At 37.1% G+C, this 17643-nt stretch overlaps 1 protein-coding gene across 1 annotated transcript in view; it reads left to right on the forward strand.

Annotated features, from left to right (window-relative positions):
* The window catches only part of LOC125173567 (sodium channel protein type 1 subunit alpha), a 130487-nt gene that overhangs the window by 85823 nt on the left and 27021 nt on the right, over positions 1-17643 (forward strand). The window contains exon 18 of the mRNA XM_047872851.1: positions 16357-16477. Coding sequence (XP_047728807.1) covers positions 16357-16477 — 121 coding nt within the window. The remainder of the gene's footprint in view (positions 1-16356; positions 16478-17643) is intronic.

The raw sequence follows: 17643 nt of genomic DNA on the forward strand, positions 1-17643 counted from the left end.
TTGGAAACAATAATAGTTTAGTATTTCTGGAATATAAAATCACAGGAGATGAGGCTACTGACTGCCCCAATTTCCAGGAAACCAGAAACAGACTCCATATTAAGGGACATGTAAAATGGAGGCCTGTATTTGCTTTGCCTCCCCCTTAAGATGCACACTTATACACAACTGACCCCTACCCATTCCAGGACAAATCTATGGGCTATCTGTCTCTACTTGTCCCATGTTTGTTCCCAAATGCAGAAAAGGCATAGCATGGGTCACATTCATCATTCTGTAAATCCCAGCAGACCTCAACCCACAAAGTACATTCAAATAATCTAAAGAATTGTTTTTAAACCCTTATAATGTTTTGAGGCACCTGTGTGGCGCAGTCAGTTAACTGTCCAACTTCTGCTATGTCATGATCTCGTGATTCACGAGTTCGAGCCCTGCATCAGGCTATGTGCTGACAGCTTAGAGCCTGGATCCTGCTTCAGATTCTGTGTCTCCCTCTCTCTCTCTTCTCCTCCCCCACTTATACTCTGTCTCTCTCTCAAAAATAAATAAAACATTAAAAAAATTAAAACCTCATAATGTTTCTTGACTCATGCAGTAGTAAGAATAATGGATCAGCTAGAAATATGGGTTTCCACTGAAAACTAATAATAAAGCGTGGTGGCTTGGACAGATTTCAAAGAGCTTTAAAAACTGGGCAAAACTGCTGAGACTGTGCAAAAGACAATATAAGATGATATCTCTCCAATTAGAAAGTAATATTCTTTGGTTATGGATTGTATTTTATATAATTTTAGTCTTCTGAGGCACCTACTGCAATGTTGGGCACAAGTGTGTGCTCAGGAACTTTTTGAGTTTTGGTCGATTTGTTTAAATACTAGACTAAAAGTCTGGTGGCCTTACGTCTACTGTGGGCAAATCACTAACCCTATATTGTCCCATTTCCTAATTTGTCCAATAGCACTTATAGGAATATTATGAGGATCTAAAAGCTATTCTGAAGTTAAAAGTGCTCAAAAACGTAAGGTGCCAAGGCACAATTATACCATAATTCTGTCTCATAAATACTTTTTAAATCAATTGAGTTATTAAACTTCTACTTTTTGGAATAAAAACACGTATTCTAAGCTAGTTAGGGAAAAAGTACACTTGTTTTTGCAATGAGTGAGCCCCAGAATGAGTAAAAATGACATTTGGATCTTTGTAATTCAGGTCATGTTAATAACAGATATCATATGTTGAGTGCTCACCGTAGGAAAACACTGTTTGTAGGGTTTTACAATGTGTTGTCTCCCCCAGTGCTTCATACCAGGAGATAGATATTACTAGTCTAATCTTACAGATAAGGAAATTGAATACAAAGAGTTTAAGTAGCTTGCCAATGTCACACAAATAGTAAGGACTGATCCCAGGCTAGAATCCAGGCAGCTGGCAACACAGTCCATGTTCTTAACCATTACACTAAATCTCCTTAACAGTGCCTGAAAAAATCATTTCTTTGGCATTTCTTTAAAATGAATGTATTGTTTATTAAAGAACTAAGAATAGATGTCCATTATAGAGTTGGTCTTAGCTACCAAACCTCTTCACTGGGCATAGGTTAATGGCACAGCCACAAGTGCCTGAGTCCTCTCCCTCAGTCCTGGAGGATCCTCTTTCTTCTGGAATGGCCTGCATGTTAGACTGATCTGCTTCTGCATCTCACACTGACCTGTGGAACTCTAATTCTAATTACAGAGCACTTATTCTGTTAGGCTATGGTTACTTCACATTGTATTTTAGGAAGACATGCTTCTGAGTTTAAGGCTTAAAATCATTAGGAAGCACTTCTATGATTGCACCATTAGATTATGAAATCTTTGAGAATAGGAGAAACGCTAACCAGGTCTTAGTCACCGTAAGGCCGTAGCATATACAAAATGTTTATTAAATGAATGAGTAAATGGGTAATGAATATTTACTTCTAGACTTCCATTTGCCCTCTCATTTATAACATCTGTGTTAAAATAAAACTTATTTGCAGCTTTGCTGATATTCGTTCATTTAATACTTTTACCTTTACTGTACTTGGGTTAAAGAACATGTGACAATTTCCAACCTCAGCATATACTGCTCAGCAGATTAAATTTGTACTGACACAGAAAAGTCTACAGTGAACACCTTACGTGGCAACTGATCCTTTTTTAAATGTACCTGAGAGCAGGGATTAATCCGTTTCATTTACCAAAGTATAGCCCACATTTAGCATAGTGCCTAGCCTATAGAAGGTGCCCAGTAAATATATGTTAAATAAGGAAATAGGAAGTCTCTGGTTAATCTTGAATCAAAAGGGATAGGTACCAAGATTGTTACAAGTATCCAAATTCATGAACACCATGATAACATAATGTTTCTCATAGAAAAGCATCGCACAAAATATCTGGGGATATTAGGAATCTCTGCAAGATAGATGCGTATGCCCCCAACTTTACTTTCTGTACAGTCTCTTCACAAATCCTCATGGTCTCTGATGTAGCAACTATTGCCTCCATCCTGTATTACAGTTTCTCCTTTAGAAGACCTTACCACAAACTTAGATAAATGGACAAGATTCCTGCTCTAAAATAAAATAAAATCATGTAAATTTTAAGTGTCCCTTTGATCTCATCTCTTAAGTTTTTTTTTCCTTAAATTCATTGCCAATCTTCTTGAAAAATAGATTATGCTCACTGTTTTCCCATTTTCCACTGCTTAGTCACCTTCAAACATCCCCTTTCTGTTTTTTTCCCTAACTTTCTCTCTTGTCAGAAACCATTGATGTTCTCTTAATTGCCAAGTTCAGTGACCCTATCTCACCTGTTTGTCTGCAGTATTTCCTAATTCTTTTTTTTTAATGTTTATTTATTTTTGAGAGAGAGACAGAGTGTGAGTGGGGGAGGAGCAGAGAGAGAGGGAGACACAGAATCTGAAGCAGGCTCCAGGCTCTGAGCTGTCAGCACAGAGCCCGATGCGGGTCTCGAACTCACGAACCATGAGATCATGACCTGAGCTGAAGTCAGACGCTTACCGACTGAGCCACCCAGGTGCCCCAATATTTCCTAATTCTTTAAGCTCTGTCATTCCCTGGCTTCCAAAAAATCCATGCTACTTTCCTCCCAATCATATAAGCTCTCAAATTGCTTATGAGAAGTCTAGATTCATTCTCAACTTCTCTAATTTGAAACCCCTCATCAAATTTACTGTCAAATCCTGTGGATTTTATCTTCTAAATCCATCTCCAATCATGACCTCCGGCTTCCTATCCTATTATTTCATCTGTATTACTAGAATTACCATCTGAAACACATTGCCATGGACGGGGAAAAGGCAGTCTTGAATATATCGTAGGCAATTGCACCATCTTGATGAGATTCATTTCTTCTGTCCAATTCCCCAGGACTCAGCCCAGTCCTAGTCACATCATTACATGAAGTTTATGTGTTTTGACTCTATAATTTCTTGCTAGAAATTATCTTCTTCTTCTTGCCACTCTCCGCAAAATCTAACAAAACAAAATGATCTTTGAATTGAGGTTCATGACTTTGTCCATGTATCGACTCAATAAAGATATGTTGTTGCTTTGTTGCTCACTATATCAGGCAACTCTTAATTCTGGAAAACCCTCTCAATTCCCCCCAAATATAATTGCTAGCTGCGTAACATGAAATGTGTGTATTATACTCTTATTTCTCTGTTGCGTATCTGTCTGTCCTACTTACTAATCTTGTGAGCAGCTTGAGAATAACTGTGGTCGTATATATCTTTGTACTTCTAGTAACAAGCACAGAACCTGGCACAAATGAGCTGCTGCATCAGTGGTAATTGGCATTTTATAAGTTAATTATGCTTTTCATGAATACATACATTTTTATCAGTTATATATTCTGAAAGTATACAGATAGAATAAATCAAGCAAGACTCTTCTTCCTAAGTCAAATTAAGGAAGCAGTTGGCTTTTGGATGCAGCTTCTCCTCTCCGGGGAGGTGGCAGGGAGGAGAGAAGGAGGAGAAAAGAATACACTCAGAATCTCATATAATTATCTGACAGATGCTCAGGAAACACTTTGGAGAGTCCCATCTGGACATTGGTTGGGGATGTCCTTTCAGCTCTTGCCTATTTCCTTATCCTGAGCTATAGTTTCTCAGGGCCATGATCTTTATGAGACGGCAACTATTCCAGCCAGTGGATATGCAAACTCCCTCTTGCTTACATCGAAGTGTTTACCAGGTGGTGCCAACTCTATGTTTCTTTGTCTACTACACATCCCCACCAGCTCTGTACAATGTCCGACCTCCATCATCTCTCAGCTTTAACTGCTGCAACCCCCACGAATATTCCTCCTCGCTCATCTAGTATCCACATAATAAGTCATCTTTCTAGGAGGTAAACCTGGTCAAAGGTCTCCCCTCTTTCTAAACTTTCAGAAGCTGCCCCTTGCTTACAGTCTATACTACTTAACATGGCGTATGAATCCTTGCAAAAAATGACTATTAGTGACCTTTCCAGCCTCACATAGTAGTACCCTCCTCCCCTCCCCATCCGAGTACACTGCTCTTTTGTTTCCTAAAACTCCCCATGCTCTATCAGGTTCTGATCCTTATGCCTGTTCTCTCTGTCTAGAATACTCTCTTACCCCCGCCTCTTCACCTGCCCCACCCCCATCCAACTCATCCTTCTGTCCCAAGTGTTATTTCCTTCTATTGTAACCTTCTTAGACTGCATTAGGTGGTGCTCTCAAGATCCTCTACACGAATCCAATTACCATGTGTGACAGTTGTTTGCTTCTCTGTATCTTCCATCTGATTGAACCCATGAGGGCAGGTATTAGGACTATTATAGTCACTATTTCATTCTTCAGGCCCTAATCTTGTTGTGCATAGACTAATATTTTTGGTAGTTGAAAAGGTCAAATGTTAGCAATTACAAATATTATAAACTATATAATACTGTTATGAAAATTATTACCATTTATCAGGCAAGCACATGCCAAGCATTTTCCATGTGTTATCTTGTTCAGTCCTTATAGCAACCATGTGATGTAAGGACCATTTTACAAATTAGAAGCTAAACCTTAATAAGGTGAAGATAATTGCCAAAAGTCCATAAAACCAGTAATTGTGATTCAAACCCAAGCCTGGCTGGCTCAAAACAGGACTCTTAACCCTTTCATTATAGTTATACAGTTCCTCCCGCCAGTAGACACTTATTAAATATTTGTTAAATGTTATCATTCATCATTAAAAATTAATGTCAAAAGAACGCTAGAGACTCTATGCCCATTTCAGCAAAATGAATTTAACAATGGAAATTACTCATTTGATTTACAACTTTGACTTCTAACTTGGGAATTATAAATGCAATTTTGCAGACTTTTTTGTTTGTTTGTTTCTAACTTATTTGTATTGCAAAAATTTTATGTTGGTCCAATATATGATGAGATGTTCTATTTCTTTTGTTACCTTATATCTAATCATCAATACAAAGTCCATGTTTGACATACTTTAAAGCAGAATTCGGAGTATACTAGAGCTATATTCCTCGACCTTCCCCTCTACCTTGGTGAAAAATTTGACTAACACTGGATTTCACAATTGATAAGAACAAGTTAATAATTAGTAAATATGAAAAATGCACTGAAGACTGTCCTTCAAATATACAGCTGGATGAAGAAATCATCTGGGTTTTAGGGATCATGTGGGAATTAATGGACTAATATTTGACTTTTCCAGCTTCTCTGTGGAAATGCTAAATCTCAGGACAGTGTATTTTTCTTTGATATTGTTGCTTTGTTGAGAGTCTTTAATAGAGGTCATTTAAATTTTTAATATGCACAGTGTACACAATGAAATATTAAGACTAATATTTTTGACGTTGTAGAGCATCTCATTTCTGTATGATTTAAGATATATATGTATAGATATTTAAGTACATATAAGTATATATAACAACAGTAAAATTCCCATCTTTAAAACAGTACATACCTAGCTTAAAAATAAGTATTTTTTCAAAAATAAAAATATATGTATATATACATACACACATTTCATGTCCTTTGACCCGTAAATTCCAGATTTATATTTTAATAAATTTATCACTTATTATAAATTGAACTCCTTTTAAACCCTATAAATGAGCTCCCTATAACAAACCAAGTCTAACATAAGAGCATAAACATCCTAATATCAAGTCAGGGAACAAGAAAAAAAAACATTTAATCATTTACTCTTAAAAAATATTATGGAGTATTTTATTTGCTGTGCTTTGTTTTGCTTCACCCTCAAGGTCAAAATCATTTGCTATAGTAGAGAACATTTTTAAAAAGCAAGAAATGTTGCATAAATCCATTGAGGAGGGAAAATGCTCTTACCATCAGTGTTATAGTTATTAAGTGGTTATTGAATGCCCTGGTGTAAAAAACAAAGTGGATGCTTCAGATATGATATGGCCCCTGCATTCTCTCGGCTCACTTATGAAGTCAGCCTGCCAAAAATACATGAACAATATAGGTCAATGCAGAATTTAGCTTGAGAATCATGTGTGAAAATATACATATTTTCAAATAAATTAGCTCATTGAGAAATCAGTTAAATCAAAGGTTGATTAATGGCTTAATAAACACGAAAATAGATTTTTTAAATCGTCTATTAATCTCAAAAACTGTAAGAACCTAATGCTTTATTATTTTAATGGTGAATTTCAAAACAAAATTAAATTTGAATTGAAAAACAAAAAAGGAAAAATCAGTTGCACTCATTTTTGCTGTTATCCAATTTTTTTAGGGTTTTATTAGAGATGGATTCTTGCCATCATCTAAAAATCATTTCCTTCTATTTTTGAATAATTGTGTTATTACTCCAATGAAATAAAGAACTCAAAGCCAACAACTGATTTCAACAATGAAAACTACAAGAATATATTGATAAAGATATATAAAAATGGTTGTGAGAGTTTCAATACCATTCTCTTAGCCTGTGATAAAACAAAGAAAAATTAAATAGGGACATAATATAAGTAATAAAAGTAAATATATCTTGAATGTATACATTATCTCAAAATTTACTCATGCAGGGTTTTCATATTTTCTTTTTTTTTGAGACTTCTTATTTTCAAGTGCTCGTGTATATATTTATATTAATTAACAATATACTAGATAGCAAAGTAAACCTCAATAAATTCACAATAGAAGATATCATATAGAGTTATCATCTAATCACAATACAGTTAAACTACAAATTAATAGTAAAATGATAGAAAAAATTCTAACAATTTGAAAATTAAGAAATTCCCTCCTAAACAAATATTGAGTTAAGGAGCAAATAAAATACATAAATAGCTGTTTGGAGAATAAGAACATTCTCCATCAGAATCTGTGGGATAGGACCAAGTAGTCATTGGATGTCTTAATGATGACAAGAATGATCAAGAAAGAATGAAAGAACATGACCAAAAACTTAGTTTGAGAAATTAGAATGTAAGCAAAATGAAGGGGATATAAGTAGAGAAATTAATTATCAGTGTAGCAGATGATATTAGTATAGCAGTCGTTCTTGGAAAAGAAAACTAATAAAACACACAGAGTTTGGCATGGTTGGCAAGATCCTAAGATGACCCCGAAGACTCTTGCCCTTGGGTAATCCCCAGCCTATGAGTGCAGTTGAAATCTGATTATGATGAGGTACCACTCCTGTGATTATGTTATGTTTATAGCCAAAGGGAGATTATCCTGGGTGTACCTGACCTAATCAGATGAACCCTTTAAGAGCAGTTTTCTCCCACTGGTCATGTAAGAGTAATTGAGGGAGAGAGAGATGATCTGGGGAGAGAGAGATGCTCTGGGTGGCTTGGAAGAAAGACTGCCTATGGGGGCCTATGTGGCAAGGAAGTGTGGTGGCCTCCACTTACAGAATGGTTCAAGGCCATGAGCTAGCAGGACAGCAGGGACTTCAGCCTTAAAACCGCAAGGATATGAACTCTGCCTATAACCCATAAGTTTGGTAGATCTTGAACCTCAGATGAGAACTGCATTCCCAGTCAATACCTTAGCTTATCCCAGTGAGACCCTGAGCACAGAATCCGGCTATGTGGGACCAGACTTCTGACCTAGAGAAACTGTGAGATAATAAATTGGTATTGTTTGAAGCTGCTAAATTTGTGGAAATTTGTTACACAGTAGTAGAAAACTAATACAAATGGGAAAAATTACATGTTAAGGAAACTCAAATGATTTTCTGTTTATAAAGTGCAATTGCAATCTGGTAAGAACACAAACACTCCGGTAGAAAAACAGGCAAAAGACAAGGATGATTGACAGAAGAAAAAAACATAACTGAAATGAACCTCAAGAATCTTTAACCTTAATTTTAATAAATTAATATTAAAGTAACCATAAAATACTTTGTACTTTTCACTTTGACCAATAAAAAGGGGGACAAAGTAGCAAATGAAAAGAAACAAAGATAAATAATGCAATAATTCACTATTGCTGATGAAGGGGTTCTAGGAGACAGAAACTTAACTCAAATCTGAGAATATAGTATCTCCCAATAAATGTTTAGTGATTACATGAATATTGCACATAGGACTAGTACAGAAGCTAACTTAAAAGCCCAGTTACATGTGAATGGTTTCTCTGTTTCCAAGGTGGGAGTAGCATTTATTTTTGCTTCTCCCATTCTCGCCCAGAGATGATCATGGGATTTTTCTAGACACAGACCCAGCACCTATGACTCATCTATGCACAAAGCAGCCATACCCACCCTGAGCACTTAGTGCGTATCTCTCCCTGAGTCCAGGTTTCTCCCTGCATTGCCTTCTTATCATTTTCAGTATCACATCTCTCTTGTATCATTTCAAATCCTAAAAGACTACAGAGTGGTAGAACACTACAGCAAGAACTTTAGAGATCGTTCCATCATTTTACGTGTAAGAGACTGGCCCAGGGAATTATTTGGGCAAAACCATACAGAAAGTGAGAGGTTGAACCCCCATTATTAGGGGCTTTCTTCCCACTACTATGGTCTGATCCAGGAGAGGGGTGTAAAGATGAGGTTGTTGGTGACCCACAGGTGACTAACCTAAAAAACTAGGTTAGCTTTTTTTTTTTTTTAAGAGCCAACCACATCTTTATTAGTCTCTGCAGCAGGGCCACTGGAGCCCCTACCTACAAGGGAATTTTAGCAGACACCAAAGAAATGAGGGGGAGTCTTTGTAGATTTTAGTCAGAAGGTGATTTGTCTTAAAGCATCACACCAGCTTCTGCTGGCAGGTGGATTGAAGAAAGGCTCAACTGAAGGCCATAGACTGTTTTAAGAGTTCTTGGAATGATCAGCTGAGAAATGGTGAGAATTACAGATGTGACCTGGCTGTGTAAAATAGTTTACAACATCTACCTACTTCATATGTGAATAACCTTGCAACATGGTAACAATTCATGCATATTTTCTGCATGCATGCAAATAAAACAATGTACATAATGGGTACAGTGATGTGTGATAATGAAATATACACAGAGGCAGCACGTCCAATTAAAAAGAACTTTTTAAAGTTTATTTATTTTTGAGAGAAAGAGAGTGAGCATGAGAGGGGCAGAGAGAGAGGGAGAGAGAGAATCCCAAGCAGGCACCATGATCAGCACAGAGCCCAACACGGGGCTCGAACTCACGACCATGAGATCATGACCTGAGCCCAAAGCAAGAGTCAGACGCTTAACCATTGTGTCACCCAGACGCCCCTAAAAAGAACTTTTAAGTTAGGAGTTTTGAACCCTAACTTATCGATAGATTAACTGTGTATGTTTGCCAGGTCGATTATACCAGTTGTACCGTCTAGGTCCAGTTTTCTAATCTGAATGTAAAGTTCTCCAGGGTCATTTTCCATTTTGATTCTTATAAGCTTCTAGTAAAAAAAAAAAAAAAAACAAAAACTTGAGAATAATTTATAAAATGTATTGTATTGGAAGTGTATGTCTTCCACATAGTGCAGCTTTCATGTTCTGCTGCCCACATAAGCATGGTTGTTGGTACTTAGCATAAGGAAGTTAAAACAGTTTACTTTTTTTCTTGAGAGAAAAAGAGGGGGAAAGGAGCATGTTTCCAACATAGTTCAGGGTAACATAATCAGGAGAGCGGTGGCCCATCACCTTCACGATATTCTGTTGGCTAGAAGGAAGTCACAGGCCCTGCCCACATGCAAGCGTGGGGAGTTTGGGAGGGCATGACAACAGTGGCCAGAATTCTAACACAAACTCAGAATTCTACTACCACGGACTGCCAGGGGAGTATTTTTTCAGACATAAAGAAGAGATATTGTTGCATATTGCTTGTCATATTGCCAATCCTTTTTCAGGTCTTTAGACTAAAACCTCTGAAAGAGCTTTCATTTTCTCGAACCACAAAAATACTCTCTCTCCAACTGATATAACCTCCCAGTTAGGGGTGGTGTTAGTGACAAATTCTAAAAATGTTTTCTTTTTGTTTTTATATCTCTGTGCATTAGTTTGCATACAAGTTGTTTTTATCTAGGATTCTTAGATCTTGGGAATTTTTTCCACCTATCACCTTGTTTCCATGGAAAACCATGTTACTAAATTCCATATAATCTTCCCTATTATTCACCCACACTTTTTTTCTTCCATTTCAGTATCTTCTTATTAAATTTGGGCATTCATTTTCCCAGGTTTTGATTCAACTCTAGTTTTTTAATACTTTTTAACAATTGTGGGCTTTTTTAAATGTTTATTGATTTATTTATTTTGAGAGAGAGAGCACCTAGGTGTGCCCATGTGCAGCAGGGGAGGGACAGAGAGAAGGGAAGAGAGAGGATCCCAAGCAGGCTCTGCACTGTCATCACCGAGCCTGACTCAGGGCTCCATCTCATGAACTGTGAGATCATGACCTGACCCCAAACCAAGAGTCAGAAACTTAACCGACTGAGCCACCCAGGCACCCCAACAATTGTGTTTTTTAAACAAATTCTTTTATGTATCATGAATGTGTAAAGCACATGATAATGGAACTGCTCTGCCTGGAACTTGCCTGGTTGGCCTTTATCTTCCTCTTAAGGTTGACGTCTCCGTCTCCTCAGAACATAGGTTGGAAGCCTCTCTTCCGTAAGAATGACAGACACTCACCTTTTATTGCAAGATGAATGTTATACATTTACATGATTATTGGTTGAGAATTTAACTGTACAATTCATCATCTGCAAAAACACCGTTTCTCTAAATTCTGAAGTACGTCACTGACCAAGTAGAACTAAAAGCATTACATACTTAAGTTTCATCTTGGTGCCCTTCTGTCTTGTCTTTGTTAATTAACGGTCTTATGTTTGAATGAAAGGTCTTGATGCCTTTATTTATTAATGTTTTTATGTATTCTAATCTATTTTTTATTTAATACATTTATTATCTAATTCATTAATTTTTAAATTTATTTATTAATGTTCTTTATTTAGCTCATCAGTCAAAATCCTCGTTGCCTCCCATGTAACACTTCAGTTCAGTTTTTTCTGTATCTGTTTCACGTTGTTTGTTTTTCTTTCCTCTCTCACATTTAAATACTCCTTGATTTACATCATACGTAAACTTCTAAAAAAAAGCACTGACATTTCTCTCTGGTTAGCATCGTTTATCTCTAGTAGATTATCTGGCCTGCACCCACCTGTCTGTGGTTTGATCTTGCTAACATTCACTTGTCAGTTTATCCGATTTTATTTTGACTTGAAAGTTGGGGCAAATTTCCCTGACTAGAAAGGGAATCAGGGACTATCCTCCCATGATACGGCTTACCAGGCTTCCTTTGCAAAATGCTGATTATGTAAGTTATTTAAGCCAAATACGAATACAATTTTTTAAGTCTAATTTGTTGGGCGCCTGCATGGCTCAGTCGGTTAAGCGTTTGACTGTGTTTCAGCTCAGGTCATGATTTCATGGTTTCATGAGTTCAAGCCCCGTGTTGGGCTCTGTGCTGACAGTGCAGAGACTGCTTGATATTCTCTCTGCCTCTCTCTCTCTCTCTCTCTCTCTCTCTCTCTCTCTCCCCCTCCCCCGCTCATGCTGTCTCTGTCTCTCTCAAAATAAATAAAACTTTAAAAATTTTTTTAAATAATAAATAAATAAATATATATATAAATAAATAAATATAAATATAAATATAAATATAAATAAATAAATATATAAAATCTAATTTGCAATCATGTCCCACTAGAAGGAATTCCTTCTAGATCTCAAACATTAAACTGCTTCATCTTGAAAACTGATAGACACTTGCATGAAAATGTTACCTTAGGCCTCTTGTTCTAGCCTGTGCTATCATTGGCAGTTGTGCAGCATCACTTTGGCATGGGCCACACTTATAATTTATCATCTAGGATTTCCAGTTTAGGTTTTTTCAAAAAGGACAGAGATTTTAAGAACCTTGTGAAGCAACCTGAATTTAGCGTCCTTCCAGAAATGCATATCCCCAGTACCCCCTCCTTTTTTAAAAAACAATTATTCACACCTAATTTTACAAGTTTTGTTTTCATTTGCATGTATATGGTTGGGGGAGATTTGCCTTTATTAAACTTATGCAATGAATTCAACTTTGTATTTACGGATGCAACAACAACTAACTTTCTTTCACTCGTTTTATAAAATTATTTAAGAGTAAATTACACAATTACGCTAATCTAAAGTGGTACAAATTGATTTGAAAACAAACATAACTTATTTTTTGTTAATGTTTATTTATTTATTTTGAGAGAGAGAAAGACAGAAAGAGAGAGAGCATGCCAGGGAGGGGCAGAGAGAGAGGGAGAGAGAGAATCCCAAACAGGCTGCACACAGAGTCTGACAAGGGACTTGATCTCACCACCACAATATCAAGACCTGAGCTAATATCAAGAGTTAGATGCTCAACTGACTGAGCCACCAGGTGCCCCCAAACATAACTTATTCTTGGTAAGTAAACAACTCTCCTGATGAAAGCAGAAATGCACAGGTGTGATACAATAGAACCAGCCGAGCAATTTCAGCACACCAAGCATATCAGTCATTGTGTTTTATAGAGAATGCCAACTGTTGTTAATGTAGTAAGTCAATTAGAATAAAGGGAGGTTAGATTAAAAAAAAAAGTTGTATGGGCCCAAAGTGTTGTGCAAACAAAGTGGTAAAGGGGGTTTAGATGAGAGTAATTATTATTCTTCCACAATGATGGTCAAAAATAACCACTATAAGCTACAGCCAGAAAACATTAAGAAGTTCACCTTGACTAAAATTAAGCACAGCTACTGTGAAGGATAGATTTGGAAAATTTGGTTGGAGTGCTAAGTTGGAGACAAAAAGCTTCATCTGGCAATAAAATATGAAACAGAGGTATTCATTCACCAAATATTTATTGGGCACCTAGCATAGAGCAGGCTTCATGGTCCACAAAGTTCTAGAATTACGTGAGGCTAGAATGAGGGTGATAATTATTATGGATAGCTTTCCAAAGAGGTAACAAGGATGAACAGAAAGCTCATAAGAATTTGGAAGATGAGAATGAGAGAAGGGTTATTTCAAAAGTGAAATTTAACAAATTTGACTGTAGATTACTGTCAATATTGGAAAAGAGTAAGAATAAATGAGAGTTGGAGTCCGTTTGTTCAAAGAATGATACTACAAACAACCAGAATCAGAAACTTGGTTAAAGGAGTAAGTTTAGGGGGTGCCTGGGTGGTTCACTTGGTTGGGCATCAGACTCTTGATCTCAGCTCAGGTCTTGATCTTAGAGTTGTGGACGCAAGCCCTGCATTGGGCTCTGTGCTGGGTGTGAAATCTACTTATAAATATAAATAAATAAATAAATAAATAAGTAAATAAGTCATGACTTTGAGAGCATGTTGATTTTGAGTAACATTAGGCACACTTCTACTTTCTTAACAGTAGTTCAGGCAGACTGTAGAATATACTTACATTGCTTGACAAGTGTTTGGAAACTAATTTGTAAGCATCTATAAGATCGTTGTCTATACCTAGTAACTGGTACCATATACAAAGTTGAGTTGTCAAACAATAGATTATTTTATTTTATTTTTTTAAGTTTATTTATTTTTGACAGAGAGAGAGAGTGCGAGCGTGAGCTAGGAAGGGGCAGAGAAAGAGGGAGACAGAATCGAAGCAGGCTCCAGGCTCTGAGCTGTCAGCACAGAGCCTGAAGCAAGGCTCAAACTCGCGCTATGAGATCATGACCTGGGCTGAAGTCAGATGCTTAACCGACTGAGCCACCCAGGGGCCCCAACAATAGCTTATTTTAAAGAATATTCTTAAGAATAAAGTTTGATGTATTGGCAATAGCACTCTCATCTGTAGAAAATCTGAACTAGTTAGACCTTTAGAAACTGTGCGAAAAAAAAAGTAGCAATTTATTTTATCATCATCCAGGCAAGTCACCTCAAAGGAGGCTATTTAGGGAGCCATTGGGCATTTGATAAAATTAATTTCATGTTATATAGGTTCACATCTTTTAATCTTAACACTCACAATTGCTCGTTGTAAATCTGAAATCTAGGTAACTAACAATGGTATTTAGTAATGGATATGAAGTTTGATATGGAGCCAGATATTTCGCATCATATGTGAATAACTGTGATTGTTAAAAGGTAGATTTGTCCAAAATTCTTAAAGACTTTGCAAGTATTCCTTTAAAAAATTTCCCTGTGAGGCACATGAAAAGATGTTCAGCGTCGCTCCTTATCAGGGAAATACAAATCAAAACCACACTCAGGTATCACCTCACGCCAGTCAGAGTGGCCAAAATGAACAAATCAGGAGACTATAGATGCTGGAGAGGATGTGGAGAAACGGGAACCCTCTTGCACTGTTGGTGGGAATGCAAACTGGTGCAGCCACTCTGGAAAGCAGTGTGGAGGTTCCTCAGAAAATTAAAAATAGACCTACCCTATGACCCAGCAATAGCACTGCTAGGAATTTATCCAAGGGATACAGGAGTACTGATGCATAGGGCCACTTGTACCCGAATGTTCATAGCAGCACTCTCAACAATAGCCAAATTATGGAAAGAGCCTAAATGTCCATCAACTGATGAATGGATAAAGAAATTGTGGTTTATATACACAATGGAATACTACGTGGCAATGAGAAAAAATGAAATATGGCCTTTTGTAGCAACATGGATGGAACTGGAGAGTGTGATGCTAAGTGAAATAAGCCATACAGAGAAAGACAGATACCATATGGTTTCACTCTTATGTGGATCCTGAGAAACTTAACAGGAACCCATGGGGGAGGGGAAGGAAAAAAAAAAAGAGGTTAGAATGGGAGAGAGCCAAAGCATAAGAGACTGTTAAAAACTGAGAACAAACTGAGGGTTGATGGGGGGTGGGAGGGAGGGGAGGGTGGGTGATGGGTATTGAGGAGGGCACCTTTTGGGATGAGCACTGGGTGTTGTATGGAAACCAATTTGTCAATAAATTTCATATATTAAAAAAAAATTTCCCTGTGAGTTAAAGTAATACTATATAGCAAAGAGATTTATTATTGCTTGCACATAAGTTATTATGGCATTTGCCCTAGGAAAAGGATGTAATTAGTTTGGCAGATTTACTGTAAACAAAGAATCAAATAGAACTCATGTCTACAGCTACCAAAAAGCTTCCGTGAAGGTACTGAATACTTACATTACATAAAATTCCATTATATTTGTATTATATAAAATTCCATTAGTTTGTGGTGTTAACAGGTGTCTTCATTTTGTTTTAGTGTTTCACCTCAAGAGTGAATTGTAGATTCTCTTCACCTGTTAGACTAATCGTGCTATTTTGTTCTATGGATTATTTTCAGTTTTAAATTGATGGAAAAATTGTCAGAGTGTCAATACACTGTTTCGGAAACAGTGTGGTCACACAAATGACAGAGCATGGGCTTTGGGCTCAGGAATAATTCTCCTCAAGTCTTGGCTTTCTCATTTACTAGTTATGTAACATTAGACAAGTTATTTCACCTGGGCCTCAGTTCCCTTATCTGTAAAATGAGAACAGTTATACTAACTTTCCTTACCCCTCACCCTCCCTCTGGGGCTTCTCTAATTCTTAGGAGAGTGGTTTGCTTAATACATGTTTCTGACGGTCATTTGTAACTTCACAATATAATAATTTGATTTCATGCTTACATGTGAATTATGGAAAAGGGGATACCATAACATTTCCTTACTTCCTTTTCTTAGTCAATCCGTCTTTTGCTCTAAACTTAAAATCTCTTCACTTCAAGGAGAATCCAACATCAGTTCATAGCACTAATCTTTTCTTCCTAGGCTATTACTAAAATTAAAGTGATTTACTTTTTATGTCTATCTCATGCACAGAAACTTAATGAAAGCAGTAGCTCCTCTGAAGGCAGCACTGTAGACATTGGCGCACCTGCAGAAGAACAGCCTGTAGTGGAACCTGAGGAAACCCTTGAACCTGAAGCCTGTTTCACTGAAGGTAAAGAAAATGACCCTCATGTTAATCTTCCATTTATAGAATGTGGGGTGTTTTTTTTTAGCTGTGATCACCCAAGATGGATCATTCATAATATAATAGAACCTTAGTAGATCTATTTGAATTACCACTAATAGGCTAACAGTTTTCAAATCTATTGTTATTTTTGGTTATCTCTGCCCACTATGTGTAAAAGAGCATGACAATAGAGAAAAATATTTTAATGTGATAAAAACAAATGACTGATTTATATTTTTAAAAGTAAAATGGTGATTTCACAATAAGTGGCCATCTTTTTTATTTTTATTTCTAGAGAGAGGGGCATAGAGGGAGAGGGAGAGAGAGAATCTTAAGCAGGCTCCACACCCAGTGGGGAGCCTGTCGCGGGGCTTGATCCCATGACTGTGAGATCATGACCTGAGCCAAAATCAAGAGTGAGACGCTCAACCGACTAAGCCACCCAGGTGCCCCACAATAAGTTGGCACCTTAAATACTAGTCAAAATTCTCGTACACAGAATTTGCCTTAAAATAGCTTTCTGGGGGTGCCTGGATGGCTCAGTTGGTTACGCTCCTGACTTTGGCTCAGGCCATGACCTCAGGATTCCTGAGTTCCAGCCCCACATCGGGCTCTGTACTGATAGTTCAGCGCCTAGAGCCCACTTCAGATTCTTCAGTGTCTCCCTCTCTCTCTGCCCCTCCCTCACTCTCACACTTTGTCTCTCTGTCTCTTTCTCAAAAATAAAAACATTAAAAAAATTTTTTTTTAAATAGCTTTCTGACAAAGTTCAATGAGCTGCAAATGCTAAACTGTATTTTTTAACAAAATCACCATTTTCCAATGCTCATTGGATGAAGCAGGAAATAAGCAGTACCCCATACCTGATACCTGAACAGTTAAGCTGGTTGAGCCTGGTACAATATGGACAATAGGCTTAAGAGCTTTGTCTTCCCCGTGACTAGTATTTCCCATGGTCTGATTTTCTTGGGAATTTGAGTTTTAAAGATATGAATATAGTGCTCACTTCGGCAGCACATATACTAAAGATATGAATATATTTGCATATTCTCTATATAGTGATCTCTTCCTCATAGGCCTGATATACATTGTTTCCTTTTATTTCCTATATAAATTCCACATGTCACCCAAAGTCCTTCTCAAAACTACCT

Source organism: Prionailurus viverrinus, chromosome C1 (assembly GCF_022837055.1).
Source record: "Prionailurus viverrinus isolate Anna chromosome C1, UM_Priviv_1.0, whole genome shotgun sequence".
In the NCBI taxonomy this organism is placed as follows: domain Eukaryota; kingdom Metazoa; phylum Chordata; class Mammalia; order Carnivora; family Felidae; genus Prionailurus; species Prionailurus viverrinus.